An 18,527-nucleotide genomic window follows, 5' to 3' on the forward strand; every position below is an offset into this window, starting at 1 on the left:
TAAAGGGCTTCCAAAGTTGGTCAAAGAATTTAATTCCATGCAGAAATCTGGTTGCCATGGCAACCAAAAGGAATTATAAGAATAAATTTAAAAAAATCTTCTTGTAAAGACCCAACAGGCATAGAGCTTAGATATTTTGCATAAGGCATTGTCTGGTAAACCTCTAACAAGATTGTTCAAATTATAGCCCTGGGGTCAAAATTGGCCCCGCCCCGGGGGTCATTGATTTTCACTATGTACATATAGTAAAAACTTTAAATACCTTCTTGTAAAAACCCAAAAGGCCTAGAGCTTAGATATTTTGCATAAGGCATCATCTGGTAGACCCTTACCAAGATTGTTCAAATTATAGCCCTTGGGTCAAAATCGGCCCCGCCCCGGGGTCATTGATTTTCGCTATATGTACATATAGTAAAAACTTAAAACACCTTCTTGTAAAGACCCAAAAGGTCTAGAGCTTAGATATTTTGCATAAGGCATTGTCTGGTAGACCTCTACCCAGATTGTTCAAATTATAGCCCTGGGGTCAAAATCGGCCCCGCCCCAGGGGTCATTGGTTTTCCTTATATGTATATAGTAAAAACTTAAAAAAATTCTTCTAGCAATTGACAAATGCTAGAGGTTAGATATCTTGCATGAAACATTGTGTTGTAAACCTCTAGCAAGATTGTTCAAATTATAGCCCTGGGGTCAAAATTGCCCCCGCCCTGGGGGTCATTGATTTCAATATATACATATAGTAAAAAATAAAAAAATCTTATTGTCTGAAGGTACAAGGCTTAGAGCTTTAATATTTGTTAAATAATATCATCTAAAGGTACTCTACCAAAGTTGTTCAAATTTTGCCTCTTGTGTCAAAATTAGCCCCGCCCGTGGGAGCCATAGGTTTATCTTATATGTTAAAACTTAAAAAAATCATCTTCTCTAAATTTACAAAGGATAGAGTAAAGATATTTTGCATGAAACATTTTGTAGTGAACCTCTAGCAAGATTGTTCAAATTATAGCCCTGGGGTTAAAATTGGTTCTGCCCCAGGGGTCATTGATTTTCATTATGTACATATAGTGAAATAAAAAATATTTTTGTCTGAAGGTTCAAGGCATAGAGCTTTGATATTTGATATATAATATCATCTATAGGTCCTCTACCAAAGATGTTCAAATGTCAAAAATTTGCACTGTTCGGGGGCAGTGATTCTCATTATGTACACATATTAAAAACAGAAAATAAAACAAATGTTTTCTGAATGGGAGAAAGCTATAGCTTAGATATTTGACTTGAAATGTTGTTTGATGGACCTGTATTAAGATTGTTACTAAACCCTTGGGTCAAAATTATGCCTTGCCCAAGGAGACAGTGACCTACTCTCTTGTCCTTTGATGTACATCAATGAAATTTTGACCATGTGCACAGTTTTAGCTGTAAAATTGAACTTTGACCTAGATTTTGATGATGTGACCTACTTTCTTGTCCTTTGATGCACAGCTATGAAATTTGAACCATGCGGTGGCATAGCATTTTTCTCAAATGCAATCTTGTTTATATAAAGTTCAAAAATAAATAAACGCTCATTTTTGATATAGAAACATTCCAGAATAACTATGAAAGTTTACTTAAATCACTGACTTAATGACTGTATTTACCCGCTGAGAAAAAATATTCGCCATATTGCATGCCTCATTTTGGAATCTCCTACACAGATTATAGAAAATATGGACTATTCCAAAAACTTTTTTTTGTGGGAGCATTATTTTTCATTAGTAACCCCAGAAGCCGTTCAGTTACATTTTTGTTATAAATTAATGATAAATGTCTCGAAAAGTCTGTATCTGTAGAGTTTGCTTGGTGTTTCTTTTATTTAAAAATAATTGCGTTTTATCATTTGTGCTGACTCATTTTACATAATTCATGGTTTTTATGTGCTTGTTGATGATTATTATAGTTTGTCATTATCACCATTTAAACATTATTAGATTGTCTAATTGCTAAATGTATTGGAATAAGTTTAATGTGCCCCAGTGAGAGTTGTCCGTGGTAAAAAAAAATGCTGACGAATTATTTTCACGTCATACTATTAAAATTTGCAGTTTAGAAATAAAATTAAGTGATACTAAATTAATCTTTTTTGGTTGAATAGTCAAAATGTTATTTACCTTAATCGACAAAACACGTGCGTATCTAGCCTAAGTGATAAGGAATTAAGACTTAGTTTCAAATTGTAGGTTGTAGGTTCAAATCTAAATGAAAGAAGTAATTAAAGTTTATATAATAATTTATGACTATTTATTATATAAATGAAACTTCTTTGCTTGCCAATCAGCTATTTTACGACTGTGTTCACATTGAAATTATGAAAAATAACATCTACAGCTACATATCAAAGCTATGATATTTTTAAAGGAAAGGCACGAGAAATTTAAGAAATGATTCACCCATTAATGCTGCATATAATTTAAAAAAATAAAGAAAAAGTATGTCGAGGATTCGAACTTGCAATTTCCTAATTGCAATGCTATTATACTTACCACCAGGCCATCGGGACGTGAGTATAAAAATAAGTATCGAGAACTTTTCTATCATTAAAGCTCAATAAGTAAATCGTAATTAATTACGGAAACTAAAGAAGATGTTTCCAAAATTAATGCGCCTGAGGTCAATTTTGCCGAACAATGTAAATTTGATAATTAGGCTTTAGTTTTCGTATCAAGTTCATAGAAAGCCTTCTCGATTTTGACATATATTAAAAGATGCTAATTATTGTTTAGGAACAATCATTAACTTTTACGGACATTTTTACTAGTACAACAAACATTTTTTCTCTTATACCTTTTTGTTTTTAATTTGACATTTGCCATTTTATTAACCATGTTTGTGTTTATCTGTACTTCACTTTAGATAAGGAAAGTTCAATTGTTGCACGACATTTTTGTGCCTGTTTTTTTATGTTCTATTTTTTCGGCTATTTGCTAGATGGGTGGTCCCAGTGGTCACGCTTGAGTACGAGGATGCGTACGTTTTTCGTTGAAGGTTCCATGATAACCACCGTATGAACACATCTGCAGACGTTTCAAAATTCAAAATGTCTTCATTACCACGATTAAATGTTGAATTCTGCTTAAGCCAGTGCTAGTGGGCGTGGACGGTAACTTGCATTTTCCATTACTGTCAATGAACAGGTCAAACAAACCGCGCATGCAACATTCAAATTGTTAAAACTTGATATCTAGTTAGTTGTATTAGTCGCTGAAAGTTATTGCATTTTAATTTTGATAGAATAAAGTGTTGCATATTTGGTATGAATAGTATTTACTGTCACATTTTAGAAATTAAATCGGTCAAATTATGTTAAATCCGAAGCCAAATAAAAAAAGAAAAAGATAATAGATTCTTAAATTCTTAAGTAGACGTATTTGATTAAATGGTCTTTGGTGTCTTTTTCAATACAGCGGATGCCATAAATCGACCTCTTTCCGTTAACATATATTTTTATATGAATTACGTTTATCAAACGTTTCAATTCTTATCCACAATTTATCTATTATAGGTCTGCCGAGTGTTAACTTACTTTATTTGTTATGTAACTTTTTATTTTCTATTTTTTTTAATATCCATGTCCTATCTGATTTGATTACAACCCATTGTCTATATTATTTCACTTAATCGAAACAAGATATAAAGTCAAGGCCGAAGGGATAACGTGTTTAACTTTAATATCATTATGACTGTTATATCAGCGACCGAAACTTATCAGAAATAGTTTATCAAGTATTTACATCAAAATTTGCCGAAAGTTATGATAAAAATCTTACATAAAAGTGCCCTGTTGCTAGTGTCAGGTAAGCGATTTTTCATGCAAAGAAAGTATTTAAAATAGCAGAATATCGACTTGAATATCAAAGTGGGTTTCCCCACTGGTAACCCTCTATTTCAGACGTATTTCTCATAAATACACGAAGTCTTGAGCAAGAAAATGAGTTCAAAATATACATTAAATGTTATGATATATAGTTTTTCTAATTTATACAAAACAAACGAATGATCGATTGTTTTGATAATGAAAACTAACAATTCTAGGAGAAGAAAATTTACATCAAGCTGTGCTTTGAAATGTAAGCGACCGCCAACTTTAAAAAAGTGGTGTATTTCAGGGAGGAAAGAAATAAAATGTGTTTGATTCAGAGGGATTTCATTTGGATGTGATAAGTTCACATACATTCATAATTAAAATTACTTATTTGAGGATGGTTAAAGACAATTGATAACTGTTGACAGATGATAAAACATTCTAGAAGCACATAGAAATAGAAACATGGACTTTTTTGACAGGCTAGTAAGATACTTAAATATGCCAAAATGTACTTAAGAGCAGTATTGCACGTGAAAGGATGTGTACTTTTTAGACTGTTAAAATTAAATAAAAAGTGTGTGATTGGTAAACTGAATTAATTGAAGAAAATTGTTTTTTATTACTCTTGAAATAAAAGTTATTTATCAATTTATCAATTTCAGCTTTGATTTGCTCTTAACAGCCCTGACAATGTCGGAATAGTTTGCAATTATAAAATTGAGGTACCACATTTGAACTATCTTTAAGAAGTAGTCTCTTCATTGAAAAATCTGACATTATCTTTTGATAATTTTCACGGTGAAATAATCAAAAATGATTTCACTGATAAACCAGTTATCCACTCAAATGAATTAAATAGTCACATTCTAACGAGGTGTTAGATATAAAATGCTTCATTAACAATAATATTGTGTAAATTTGAGACTTCAGGATAACTGCATATTTTACTTTGCACTTATTTCCACACACGTAGGGCACAAAATGGGCGCAATTTAACGAAACTATTGCCATTTGTTACAAGCGTAACACTAAGTAACTCCTACGTAACGCATGTGAATTCAGTAACATTTGTAACAAGTTTGTTGCTTGAATTTCTTATCTGTGAAATCTCATTTCACTCAAAACTCTCGTAACATTTGTAACAATGCTGTAACAATGCTGTAACAATGCTGTAACAACCTTGTAACATCTATGTAACCTTATAAATTCCGATTTTGGGTCATTTTCAAGGCTTGTTCTGTAACATTTGTAACAACCTGTAACATTTGTAACAATTATCTGTGAAATTTTCATTTCACTCCAAATTCTTGTAACATTTGTAACAATGCTGTAACAATGCTGTAACAACCTTGTAACATCTATGTAACCTTATTAATTCCGTTTCCTGACCATTTTTAAGGCTTGTGCTGTAACACTTGTAACAACCTGTAACATTTGTAACAATTATCTGTGAAATTTTCATTTCATTCTCAACCTTCGTAACATTTGTAACAATGCTGTAACAACTACGTAACAACCTTGTAACATCTATGTAACCTTATTAATTCCGTTTTCTGACCATTTTTAAGGCTTGTGCTGTAACACGTGTAACAACCTGTAACAATTGTAACAATTATCTGTGAAATTTTCATTTCACTCCAAATTCTTGTAACATTTGTAACAATGCTGTAACAATGCTGTAACAACCTTGTAACATCTATGTAACCTTATTTATTCCGTTTTCTGACCATTGTTAAGGCTTGTGCTGTAACACTTGTAACAACCTGTAACATTTGTAACAATTATCTGTGTAATTTTTATTTCATTCTCAACCTTCGTAACATTTGTAAAAATGCTGTAACAACTACGTAACAACCTTGTAACATCTATGTTACCTTATTAATTCCGATTTTTGGTCATTTTCAATGCTTGTTCTGTAACATTTGTAACAACCTGTAACATTTGTAACAATTATCTGTGAAATTTTCATTTCACTCCAAATTCTTGTAACATTTGTAACAATGCTGTAACAATGCTGTAACAAGCTTGTAACATCTATGTAACCTTATTAATTCCGTTTCCTGACCATTTTTAAGGCTTGTGCTGTAACACTTGTAACAACCTGTAACATTTGTAACAATTATCTGTGAAATTTTCATTTCATTCTCAACCTTCGTAACATTTGTAACAATGCTGTAACAACTACGTAACAACCTTGTAACATCTATATTACCTTATTAATTCCGATTTTTTGTCATTTTCAAGGCTTGTTCTGTAACACTTGTAACAACCTGTAACATTTGTAACAATTATCTGTATAATTTTCATTTCATTTTCAACCTTCGTAACATTTGTAACAATGCTGTAACAACTACGTAACAACCTTGTTACATCTATGTAACCTTATTAATTCCGATTACTGGCCATTTTGAAGGCTTGTTCTGTAACACTTGTAACAACCTGTAACATTTGTAACAATAATGTGTGAAGTTTTCATTTCATTCTCAACCTTCGTAACATTTGTAACAATGCTGTAACAACTATGTAAAAACCTTTTAACATCTATGTAACCTTAATAATTCCGTTTTCTGACCATTTTTAAGGATTGTGCTGTAACACTTGTAACAACCTGTAACATTTGTAACAATAATGTTTGAAATTTTCATTTCATTCTCAACCTTCGTAACATTTGTAACAATGCTGTAACAATGCAGTAACAACCTTGTAACATCTATGTAACCTTATTAATTCTGATTTGTGACCATTTTTAAGGCTTGTGCTTTAACACTTGTAACAAATGTTACAGGTTGTTACAAATGATACAGAACAAGCCTTGAAAATGACAAAAAATCGGAATTGATAAGGTTACATAGATGTTACAAGGTTGTTACGTAGTTGTTACAGCATTGTTACAAATGTTACGAAGGTTGAGAATGAAATGAAAATTTCACAGATAATTGTTACAAATGTTACAGGTTGTTACAAGTGTTACAGCACAAGCCTTAAAAATGGTCAGAAAACGGAATTATCAGGTTACATAGATGTTACAAGGTTGTTACAGCATTGTTACAGCATTGTTACAAATGTTACAAGAATTTGGAGTGAAATGAAAATTTCACAGATAATTGTTACAAATGTTACAGGTTGTTACAAGTGTTACAGCACAAGCCTTAAAAATGACCAAAAATCGGAATTGATAAGGTTACTTAGATGTAACAAGGTTGTTACGTAGTTGTTACAGCATTGTTACAAATGTTACGAAGGTTGAGAATGAAATGAAAATTTCACAGATAATTGTTACAAATGTTACAGGTTGTTACAAGTGTTACAGCACAAGCCTTAAAAATGGTCAAAAAACGGAATTATAAGGTTACATAGATGTTACAAGGTTGTTATAGCATTGTTACAGATGTTACAAGAATCTGGAGTGAAATGAAAATTTCACAGATAATTGTTACAAATGTTACAGGTTGTTACAAGTGTTACAGCACAAGCCTTACAAATGGTCAGAAAACGGAATTAATAAGGTTACATAGATGTTACAAGGTTGTTACGTAGTTGTTACAGCATTGCTACAAATGTTACGGAGGTTGAGAATGAAATGAAAATTTCACAGATAATTGTTACAAATGTTACAGGTTGTTACAAATGTTACAGCACAAGCCTTGAAAAAGGACAAAATTCAGAATTAATAAGGTTACATAGATGTTACAAGGTTGTTACGTAGTTGTTACAGCATTGTTACAAATGTTACGAAGGTTGAGAATGAAATGAAAATTTCACAGATAATTGTTACAAATGTTACAGGTTGTTACAAATGTTACAGAACAAGCCTTGAAAATGACCGAAAATCGGAATTAATAAGGTTACATAGATGTTACAAGGTTGTTACGTAGTTGTTACAGCATTGTTACAAATGTTACGAAGGTTGAGAATGAAATAAAAATTGCACAGATAATTGTTACAAATGTTACAGGTTGTTACAAGTGTTACAGCACAAGCCTTAAAAATGGTCAGAAAACGGAATAAATAAGGTTACATAGATGTTACAAGGTTGTTACAGCATTGTTACAGCATTGTTACAAATGTTACAAGAATTTGGACAATGCTGCAACAATTATAAAAATGTCTTGTTGATTTTCGTTCCCATAATTTTGTTTCAAGCAATCACATTAGTGCACAAAGAGAATCACAACCTTCGTATACAGATTCCGACACTATCCTTAACTTACTTTGGACTTTCAATCATTGTCTTCATTTCGTCTTCCTCTTTCAAATTGTTTGAAAGAATAATTAAATATGTTCAGGTTCAAGTTGTTTGAAATACAATTTATTTAATTGGTAAAACATGTCTCAAACTGAGATTTAAAACAAACCTATTGCGCAGAAAATGGAAATGTAATATATACTGCACGAAGTCATTATTACAAAACAATCACGTAATCATTTCGGTTTATAAAACAATGTAATTAGTTACTATTTTACCTCTCAAAGCAAAGATAACCCAACATGCAAAGATCAAATTGATATACTTTACTCTCTAGAATACAGGTTAGGCCATGAAATAAATAATATTTATGGTAATAGTCATACACAATCATGTTTACCATTACTATTGTCCAATTTACAAAAGCGGAGACTAATATATCAAAGAGAGCGGCCTCTTCTATAACATTGTTATTATATCTATCTTAACTCAAGCAATCTTTTATTTCTGGAAACAAAAAATAAAACAAGCTGCTGCCATTATAATGCATTCATTTATTCAGCTTTACAGATTTTAATTTCTTAGACTAACGTTCAACTTTATAAAACCGATTTTATTTTTCAAAGTTTTGTTTATTTAATAAAACTTTGTAAAATATGTGTAACTGCAGGTCCAAAGTGGGGAAGTAAGTGTTAAGTGCTATGTTCAAAATATTTTATTTGTGTTTCTAAGAAGGTTTCACGTGACTCCCCATAATTATATGATTTTTTAACTTGCTTTAACGGTTAACAAAATACATTAATAATTTGTTAAGTTTTATATATTTCTGTGTCCTTTTATAGGTTTATTATTTTATATCAAACTAATGAAAAACATACATTCATCAAAATGTTAATATTTAATAATGATAATAATAATAATAATAATAATAATAATAATAATAATAATAATTGTTTAATATCATTTTCTTATCACAGAAAGACCAACATGTCAAATCAGTTTTGGTCTTTGTTCTTATGAATGACGAAGTGAAACAAGGTTGGAACTCAACTCATACTTAGTACAGATTAAGAAATATAAAATGTAGGCAATCCGGCATTGAAAAGAATATTTGAATAAATAGAAGCATTCCAATCCAGATAAGTGTAGTTTTATAACAAGAAAACCTAGAGAATATATTTAATTGATAACAGTTGAAACTTGTGTTAACTGTCAATCTTGAAGAAATATGTATTAACTAGGAAATAACTGAAAAAGGAATTATCGCTCGGAATCTGTGAAACAACAATAACGAAAGTCGGTATACGAGTAATGCACGTTTGACATTGAAAGAGAAAAATGAGGTCGTTTATAAACATACACTGTAGGTTACGGTCTAAGAGTTTAATAACTGACTTTATGCGTGAAGAAAATATAAAGCAAATTTAAACTGAAACATGTCATGGTATCAATATTAGTGATGCATCAACATTTTGAGCGTAAACTTAAACGTACCTGCTACATAAAGCTGTTCAAACATATCATATTAAAATATGTCTGAATGACAGTAAATTCATGAAAGTTATTGTAATATTTCTTAAATATTAAAACAACAGGTTATTTTTTAGCAGTTGCCCTGTCCTGTTTTTGTTTGGGGTCCGCCTGGATTCCTTGCCACTGGCTCTTGTGGGGGTTGCATTCTGTGAACGCCGCCTTTCCTTGTTGATCTTATTTATCATATTTTATCTTTCTGTTCTTCCTAGAATTGACATAGAAATCATCATTTACCGTTTTCATGCATATTATCTTTTATCAGAGACGCTTATTGTCTGTACAAATGCATGCTATGAGAGAGATTGAAGTGTTAAACTAGCTTCGCTTTCATTAAAATATAGCATTAACAAGCCTTAAATAATATAAATTTCAATTTGAAGTCATAAGTAACATTGTTATTCACGCTAATATGAAGGTGTTTGTTTGTAAATTTTATTTGAGAAACCTCATCTCATCGTATCAGTTATGTATAACCATGCACCCATACTTCTCCAGATTTGTCACTTTAATATTCCATGCTCTAGATTGATTAAAGAGCAAACAAAAATGCTTTTCAAGCCTATATTTTCTAGTAACTTAAATGACATAAAAATAATAACAATGTATGAATGTATTATTTGGTTGGTGTTCATGTCGCACTATAACGGACGAGGAACTTTGACTACTACCATGTGTGCCCAGAGATGGGATGGGTTTGGGTCCTCAGCCGCCATTGATTGGGCATCTTTTTTCTTTTGTTGGGTTTAACGTTGCACCAACGCATAGGTCAAATGGCATTTTCCAGTGGAAGGAGAAACCTCAGGTGGACACTCCTAGCACAAAATCCAATATGTTTTAACTGATAATTTCAAAGAGTGCACAATATTTGCAAAGGTATTACATATGAAAAGCTTCGGTGCATTCTAGGTGCCCTGCTGAAGTGGCTGGGTTATATCTAGGATTAGTTACCATTCCTTGTAAACCTTTATTCTCGTTATTTTTATTTTTCATCAGGACCAATAATATGTTACTAAAATAATTCAGGTTCAATGCAATATTCTATAACTCGTATGGTTGATTTGAATTGCTGAACATAAAAATCAAGATATCATGACGGTGCATAATATTCTGTGATTTTCTTTCAACATTAAAGAACCTTAAATAAAATAGTTGATTACAGTCAAACGCGCCCATCCTTGTTGATCTTGTATGTAATATTTCACTCTTTTTTTCGGAGCACAATGAAATTTTGAAAAATAAAGTCCTACGTAAACCCCTACGTAGGACTTATCTATAACTTATAAAGTCCTACGTTTGAGAAACAAGCTCCTAATTAGGCTTTGTTCATCTCTTACGTAGGAGTAACATATTTGCGGATGTTTCTAAATTCAAAATTTAACATGTCTATTTTATAGAGAAAAACAGAATCACCCAAAAAGGCCCAACACGACAAAATGAAAACGTTGTGGGCTCGGTTTAATTGAGCCTGTTCATGAACGGTACTGTCAAGTGCAAACTATCGTCCACGCCCCTGGCACCGGCTAAAGCAGAATTCAACATTTAGACAATAAATTGGTGAAATTTTGAATTTAGAAAAATCCGCAGATGTTTTTATTCGGCGGTTATCATGGAACCTTCAACATGACACAGTAGTGCAAAAGCGGCGTATGGTCCTTAAGTAAAAAGATGCGTGTGCCCTAAACGAGAAAACAATGGGTAGAAGTCCTTCGTAGGAGTCAAAAAGTCTAACGTAGAAGTTAGAAACTCTTCATTAGGCTTTCTTATCGCCTACGTTGGATTTATAGTCCTACGTAGGAGCTATAAGGAGTTATCCTTTTTATAGGATTTATAATGATGTACAACTGTATTTAATAAGAAAATAAACGCTATTTGAAACTTAACGTAATTTAGCGCAAGAAACACATTGGCAGTAACAAAAGTTATCATAACAAATTAAGGACAACTGGCAGTTACAAAAGTTATCATAACAAATCTAGGACAACTTCAGAGTTACTCCAGGTAATTTGAAAAATCGGGCATAAATTTCTTAGCCGGTGCTTTGTTTGCAATTTGGCATTAAACTCGTAATTAGGTTATCATGTATGGCAAGGATGAAGACCAGAAAAAGTGTCAAGTGCCGTATGCCAGATGCCTTTACTTCAGTTATAATTTTTCTGGTCAATCGTAAACATCGATTCGTCCAAACCTTCAAACCGAGTCTACAATTCATATATTATTCTATTGGGGAAAATCTTCTTTGTATAAATCATATGGAGTACTTGCATAGCAACACAATTTAATTTCATGCAATTTTGAAGAAATTTAATGAGTAAATGAGAATACGTCGTTTTGAATCAATGATTTAATAACAAATAATTGAAGACGTTTGTATGAAGTTGTTACCGTCAACCAGTAGATATGATATTACCAAAGACTCTGCAAAGTGACAAAAGATTGAAATGATAAATTAATCAAAGTAAATTTCACATATCGTTATACATATAATGTCGCCATTTTCTACATCTATTATTTAAATTTTTCAAAGACTACTACTACTGCTACTACTGCTACTGCTACTACTACTACTATAATAATATTATTATTAATAATGATAATAATAAAATTAATAATAATAATATAATTGGTTGTTTTTTTTTTTTTTTTTTGGCAAGACGTATTGGATATGTCAGAGAATAATGGAATAAGTGCTCTAATCTCCAATCGCATTATTAACAAAGAAACCACTCCCCTTAATATACAGTATAAATGGAATTGCAGAGAGAGAGAGAGAGAGAGAGAGAGAGAGAGAGAGAGCTCGGGGGAGGGAGAGAGAGGGGGAGGGAGGGAGAGAGAGAGAGAGAGAGAGAGAGAGAGAGGGGACTTATTATTGCCTTTGCACTAATGCTCAACATTTGTATATATGGGATGTGTATTTGATGTTTTTCATCATTTGTTGCATTAAACATTTGTTCAATGTTTAATGCTAAATAAAATCTATTGTCATTGTCATTGTTTACCATTACTATTGCCCAATTACAAAACGGAGACTAAGATATCAAAGAGAGCGGCTTCTTCTATAACATTTCATGCAGGCTTTTACTTCATTCAAAGTGTACCGGACAACTTTTTGGCAATGTGCTCGGACGAAAATACCCCTAGTATTGTCAGAATAATAAAAATACTGACTGTATTTGTCAAACAAAGTGAATAAATCCTTATACTGATAGATCTTGTTTTGGACTAACCAATTAGTACTATAAAAAAACAAGCCTAAACTGTTGCTATTTTCAACATTTCCAGTAGTGTAAAAGTCACATCAATTTGCCAACCTTAACACATCAATCCAGTTTAATTAATCCAAGTTAATGTCATTAAAAACAGAAGTTTTAAATATGTTTATAAACATTACGGCAGACATGCGACATGAACAGAGTCGAAATCAATCAAATCAAGTTCATTTTCTCTTATTTTTATATAAGGCCTACCCGCTAGGAGATCAACATTGTAAATTTGCGAAGTGAAAGATAAAAGTATGATTCAATTGATAAATAAAAGATCGTACGTAGCGTAAAATAAGTAATTTCGCTGGCTTTTTTATTCCAGTAAGCATATGTTGTTGTGCACCTGGGTATTTTTGTGTGGATCTATATAGTATTTTTTGACTTATTGCCCTTGACTTAGTAAAAATTTGCAATTTTCAACTTGTGTCGCATGTAACTCAAAAACGATTTGACCTAGAGTCATGACACTTTACAGGAATGTTGATCAGCATGTGTAGTTGTGCACCTTGGTATTTTCGTGTGGATTTTTTTAGAGTTATTGCCCTTGACAAAGTAAAATTTTACAATTTTCAACTTGTGTCGCATGTAACTGAAAAAGTATTTGACCTAGAGTCATGGAACCTTACAGGAATGTTGATCAGCATGTGTAGTTGTGCACCTGGGTATTTTCGTGTGGATTTATTTAGTATTTTTAGAGTTATTGCCCTTGACTTGGAAATATTTTGCAATTTTTAACTTGTGTCGCATGTAACTCATGTAAATACTGGCTAAATCTACAAGTTAAACCCCAAGTGCACAACTACTTATGCTGAGCAACCTTCCCGTAAGGTTTAATGACTTTATGTCAAATCCTTGAAAATACTAAGTCAATAGACGAACATAGATAGTGTCATGCATAAATAAATAATGCTAGCCCCTTATGAACCCCTTTAAAGCTTAAAATTTCAGAGTATAGGCATTATCATGAACTGTGTGTAATTTTCTCATATCTGTCTGTTAAAGCCATTAGTTTTTTTTATAAAATTCTAAAAGACATGTAAAGTATTCAATATATATTTTACTATAAACATTATCATTTCAACATTATATTAATGGACCGTTGTCTTAGTAATTAAATATAAACACCTGCCGACATCAAAGCCATAAATCCAAAGGTTCGAATTAACATAACTGCAAAGTGAAAATATGTAAACATGTGTTATTTTGTAACTGGACCTGAAGCCCTATATGAGTTAACCTGTCATTTCGTTCGACCTTCATTTATGTTATTAGCATATACTTCACTGGCATATATACTTCACTGGCATATTAGAAGTGGTATTTTGTATTTAAATCTATAATAAACATACAGAGGTCACGAATGCATCTTCATGATTTAAAATATCAGAATCATGAATTTATCATTCAATTTTCACGAATACACGATTTAAGTATCACGAATGCACGACTTCAACTTTATAAATCACGATATTTTAACTTCACTAATTTACCATTTCAATTTCACGAATTCCTGATTTTAATTTCCAGAATTTACGATTTTAACTTCATGTTTCCAACTGTATGAAGTCACGTTATTTCAACTTTGTGAACTCACGACTATGAATTCGTAAATTCATGAATACTATTTGAAGATGACTTCTGGAATTCGTGAAGTTGAAATCATAAAGTTCAAAACATGAATTCATAAGGTTAATTCATGAAATTGAAATCATAAATAATTTTTCATGAAGTTGAAATTGTTTACTCGTAAAGTTAAAATCGTGAATTCATGATGTTTAGATAGTCGTGAATTTCGTATTTCATGTCGTTAATTCACGAATTTAAAATTGTGAATTCATGAAAATCATGCAGTGCAGTTGAAATGCCCAAACCAGTCTTTGCAGGCTTCTATTATTATCATAAATACATAACGGACGTACACTAGTCTATTTACATGGTAGTTTGTTTTTCCGAGAATATTCATATATAACATTTTGAAAAAACCCAACGGTTATTTGTGACAAAGGGTCATACTGATCAAAGAAATTTCAGTTAAAACTAAGAACAGCTGCATTCATAAAAATAACAGTCAACAACTCGTTATTAAAAAAGGGTTTTCAGTATCATCGATGTTGAATTACAATAAATAAATCCACACAAAATTAGAGTAAAATTTGTGTTGTATTTTCTAATATTAGCATAAACCGTTTTAGTAGCAGTTTTACCTATTCGTTGATGTATGTCTTTTATACCTCATATCTTGAAGTATGGCGTTCTTACGGCGACCTAGAACTTTTATATTCCTTTTGATTATTAATTTTAACTATATAATTATTATAAGTTTTTATTGGCTAAATAATGCTAAATCTAATAACAAATATAGTATTTGATTAATTTGATTTGATTTTATTAATATTTGACAATATCAGCCAATACACTTTAGAGAAAATGTTGGCAAACTTTGAAAACAGACCAGTCCTAATTTAAGTAAAGTTAAGGCTTTCATAAGTAGTACAATCGTCAAACAAGTGTTTAAATTCTTAAAATAGTTTATTACATTTATCAAACATTTTGAGTAGAAACCATTATTTTGCTTGTATGATTTGTTAGCTGAATGCTATCATTTGTTGTTTTTTTGACAATAATAAACAAGAAAGCATTTTATAAGGATATATTAAAAGAGATTTTGAAAAAGAGCCTAATCAATATTCAGGCTTTAGCTCAGAAATTTAATCATATAAGCCTATGTTAAATTGTCACGCTACATTTCAGTTTCTGAAATTTTAAATATATGAAGTATATTGAAACTCCTTTTTACATAAAATGAAAAAGAAAACGCATATAATAAAAGGAAAAAATGTGTTGGATGGGCATAATGCGACTAAAACAAACCTTTAATTGGTATGAACGCATTGGATACGATCATGGAATGTTTGTTTATAGAATTGATTTATTCATAATTAGACATTGCATCGATGACTTGGTCCAAATAGCACATTTACGTAACGGTGATAACCGGATGTGATTAATGAAATAATTAAATGACTGAATACTGTTGGAAAAGGCTAATAAGATTTTTGGTATTTTCAAGTTTTATGTACTGTGAATCAAGCTTTCCTTACATACTATGAAACTATAGAAACTATAGAAAAGAAAATGGGTAAGATATGACATTATCATTTAAAAAGTCTGTTATTTTTCGAATGCTTAGTGATGAATGACGATCACATAACAACCTTAGTATATTCAAAAAAATATTTTCTTTACAATGAAGCACGGGAATTGGATTCTAGCAACTTGTTACAGCTATGATACGTGTATAATCAGCTCGAACAACAAATGCTCCGTCTGAGATCAGCGCTCTATTCCCATCGCTGTATGGCGTGCGATATCATATTTTAAGGATGTTCTAAGTTATTTCATATCTTTTTTGATTTAAAAGCTAAAATAGATTCTTCAAATATTACACGCTTACTAATGAAATTCACGATCATGTTAATTTGTTCTCACTATGGTGTAAGAATAGTGTAGCCACCTTCATCATTTTTGCTAATATCAAACTTAATTTTTCATGTTGAATTAAAAGGTGTTGATTTCTAAAGTTAATTTTGCTTTATGTGTCAAATACTAGAATTGATAATTATGATGTTACAGTTGTAATTAACCGATTTCAACGATGTAGAGTATTAGGCCCAATGTTGGAATGTGGTAATATGCTGTATATAAAAGTCAACGAGTCATTTAAAATCTCTACAAGTGTATAAAAATGTTGGAGACAATGAAAATATCGATTTTGTTGTTTTTTTATCTAGACAGATTCTTATTTAATGCTTCAAAAACAGTTTTTCCGCAATAGGGAAGCTTCTTATCTTTATATATTACGGACTTTCACATCCGGTTAATGTCTCGTTCCACATGATGCTGGAGGACAATACAAGTCGGGAAGTATGGGATCCGAGATCATGTCAAAAATATGGGGAAACGAAAAACTGCTATTTTGATGTATTCCGTGAATTGTAGCACTAAATGTTATAATCTTTTAATTACATCATATATTAACGAATTCGAAAACCTACCTAAATGCCGTTTCCCTTACTTTCTTTACATAGCTCTGGGGAATTCACCTAATGGAGCGTAATAACGAACTCTATGTTTTGGCCTTTTTAATTAAAATGAAATAAAACAATTATTTCTTGTAAGAAAATAATTAAATATCATTAAATAAATAATTCCATACAAAAAAATGAAGTAAATACACGAGATTACGCAGAAATTATCTCTTTTTATTATGTAAGATGCCACTTCGACTGTTTTAATCTTATTGGTGTTCACTTAAACACTTCTATACCAACTTACAGGATCAAATAGACAAAACACCACAGCATGATATTCTCATTGTGATGGGGGACTTTAATGCCAAGGTTGGTTCTGATAACATCGGATATGAAACCTGCATGGGTTGTGAAGGACTTGGCGACTGTAATGACAATGGTCAACGTTTTTCTGACTTATGCCTGGAAAATGGACTGGTTATTGGAGGTACAGTGTTCCAACATAAGGACATACACAAGTCAACCTGGCTTTCGCCAGATGGCAGGACCAGCAACCAGATTGACCATATCGCCATCAGCAGGAAATGGAGAAGATCCATGACAGATGTAAGAGCCATCAGGGGTGCAGACGCAGGCAGTGACCACAACCTTGTGCTATGTAAGCTACAACTGAAATTGAGGAGTAGCGGAAAAAAGAATAAGCAACAGCTATTTGACTCCAACAAACTTAAGGACCTGAATGTGAAAACCCAGTTCAACTTGACACTGAAAAACCGATTTGACATCCTAGAAAGCACGCCAGCGGATGACATCAACTCCCTATGCACAAAGATCCAGAACATCTATCTGGATACCAGCCAGGAGGTTCTAGGCTACAAGAAACGAGACAGAAAAGAATGGATCTCCACTGACACTTGGAACCTTATAAGGGAGAGGAAGGTCATTAAGCAGCAGATGCTAACAGGAAGTCCCGAAGAGAGATCAAGGGCAGCATAAGCTTACTCTGAGAAGAACAAAGCTGTTAAGAAGAGTGCAAGACAGGACAAAAGAGACTACACTAACAGTCTAGCAGTGGAAGCCCAGGTTGCTGCAGAAAAGGGTGACTCCAGAACAGTCTACAAAATCACAAAGACCCTTACTGGAGAATTTACCAACAGTTCCACCATTGTGAAAGATAAGAATGGAAATGCTCCAACGAAGAATGAAGAACAACTAGAAAGATGGGCTGAGCACTTCGAAGAAATCCTTAACAGGCCAGACCCGGAGAAGGAAGCTTCTGTTAAAGACATGGGATTCCATATAGAGATGAAGCGTGGCAGTATCACCCAGCACGAAATCATAGAGGCCATCAAGCAGACGAAAGGAAACAAAGCTCCCGGGGAAGACAAAATCACTTCAGACATGTTGAAAGCTGACCCCCGAGATAGTGCAAAGCACCTTGTGGAACTATTCAACTAGGTTTGGGAAGAAGAAAGAGTCCCTGACTCATGGAAGAAGGGTGTCATCGTGAAACTGCCGAAGAAGGGAGACCTGACTCAGTGCGGCAACTGGAGGGGTATCAACTTGTTATCCGTTCCTGGAAAGATATTCTGCAGAGTTCTTCTATCAAGGATGAAGCAGTCTATTGAGAGAGTCCTCAGAGAGGAGCAAGCAGGGTTTCGGAGCGGAAG

The 18,527-nt window shown here is 32.4% G+C and overlaps 1 protein-coding gene across 1 annotated transcript; it reads left to right on the plus strand.

Annotated features, from left to right (window-relative positions):
- The first annotated feature begins 12,311 nt into the window (after window positions 1–12,311).
- LOC132760201 (uncharacterized) lies at window positions 12,312–18,315 on the plus strand. The gene is made up of 5 exons (XM_060752119.1): window positions 12,312–12,459; window positions 15,897–15,965; window positions 16,460–16,563; window positions 17,164–17,796; window positions 17,887–18,315. The coding sequence occupies exons 1-5, from the start codon at window positions 12,312–12,314 to the stop codon at window positions 18,313–18,315; spliced, it is 1,383 nt and encodes a 460-aa protein (XP_060608102.1).
- The last annotated feature ends 212 nt before the right edge of the window (window positions 18,316–18,527 follow it).

This window comes from Ruditapes philippinarum, unplaced genomic scaffold (assembly GCF_026571515.1).
Source record: "Ruditapes philippinarum isolate M1 unplaced genomic scaffold, ASM2657151v2 ctg2588_1_1_1_1, whole genome shotgun sequence".
Taxonomy (NCBI): domain Eukaryota; kingdom Metazoa; phylum Mollusca; class Bivalvia; order Venerida; family Veneridae; genus Ruditapes; species Ruditapes philippinarum.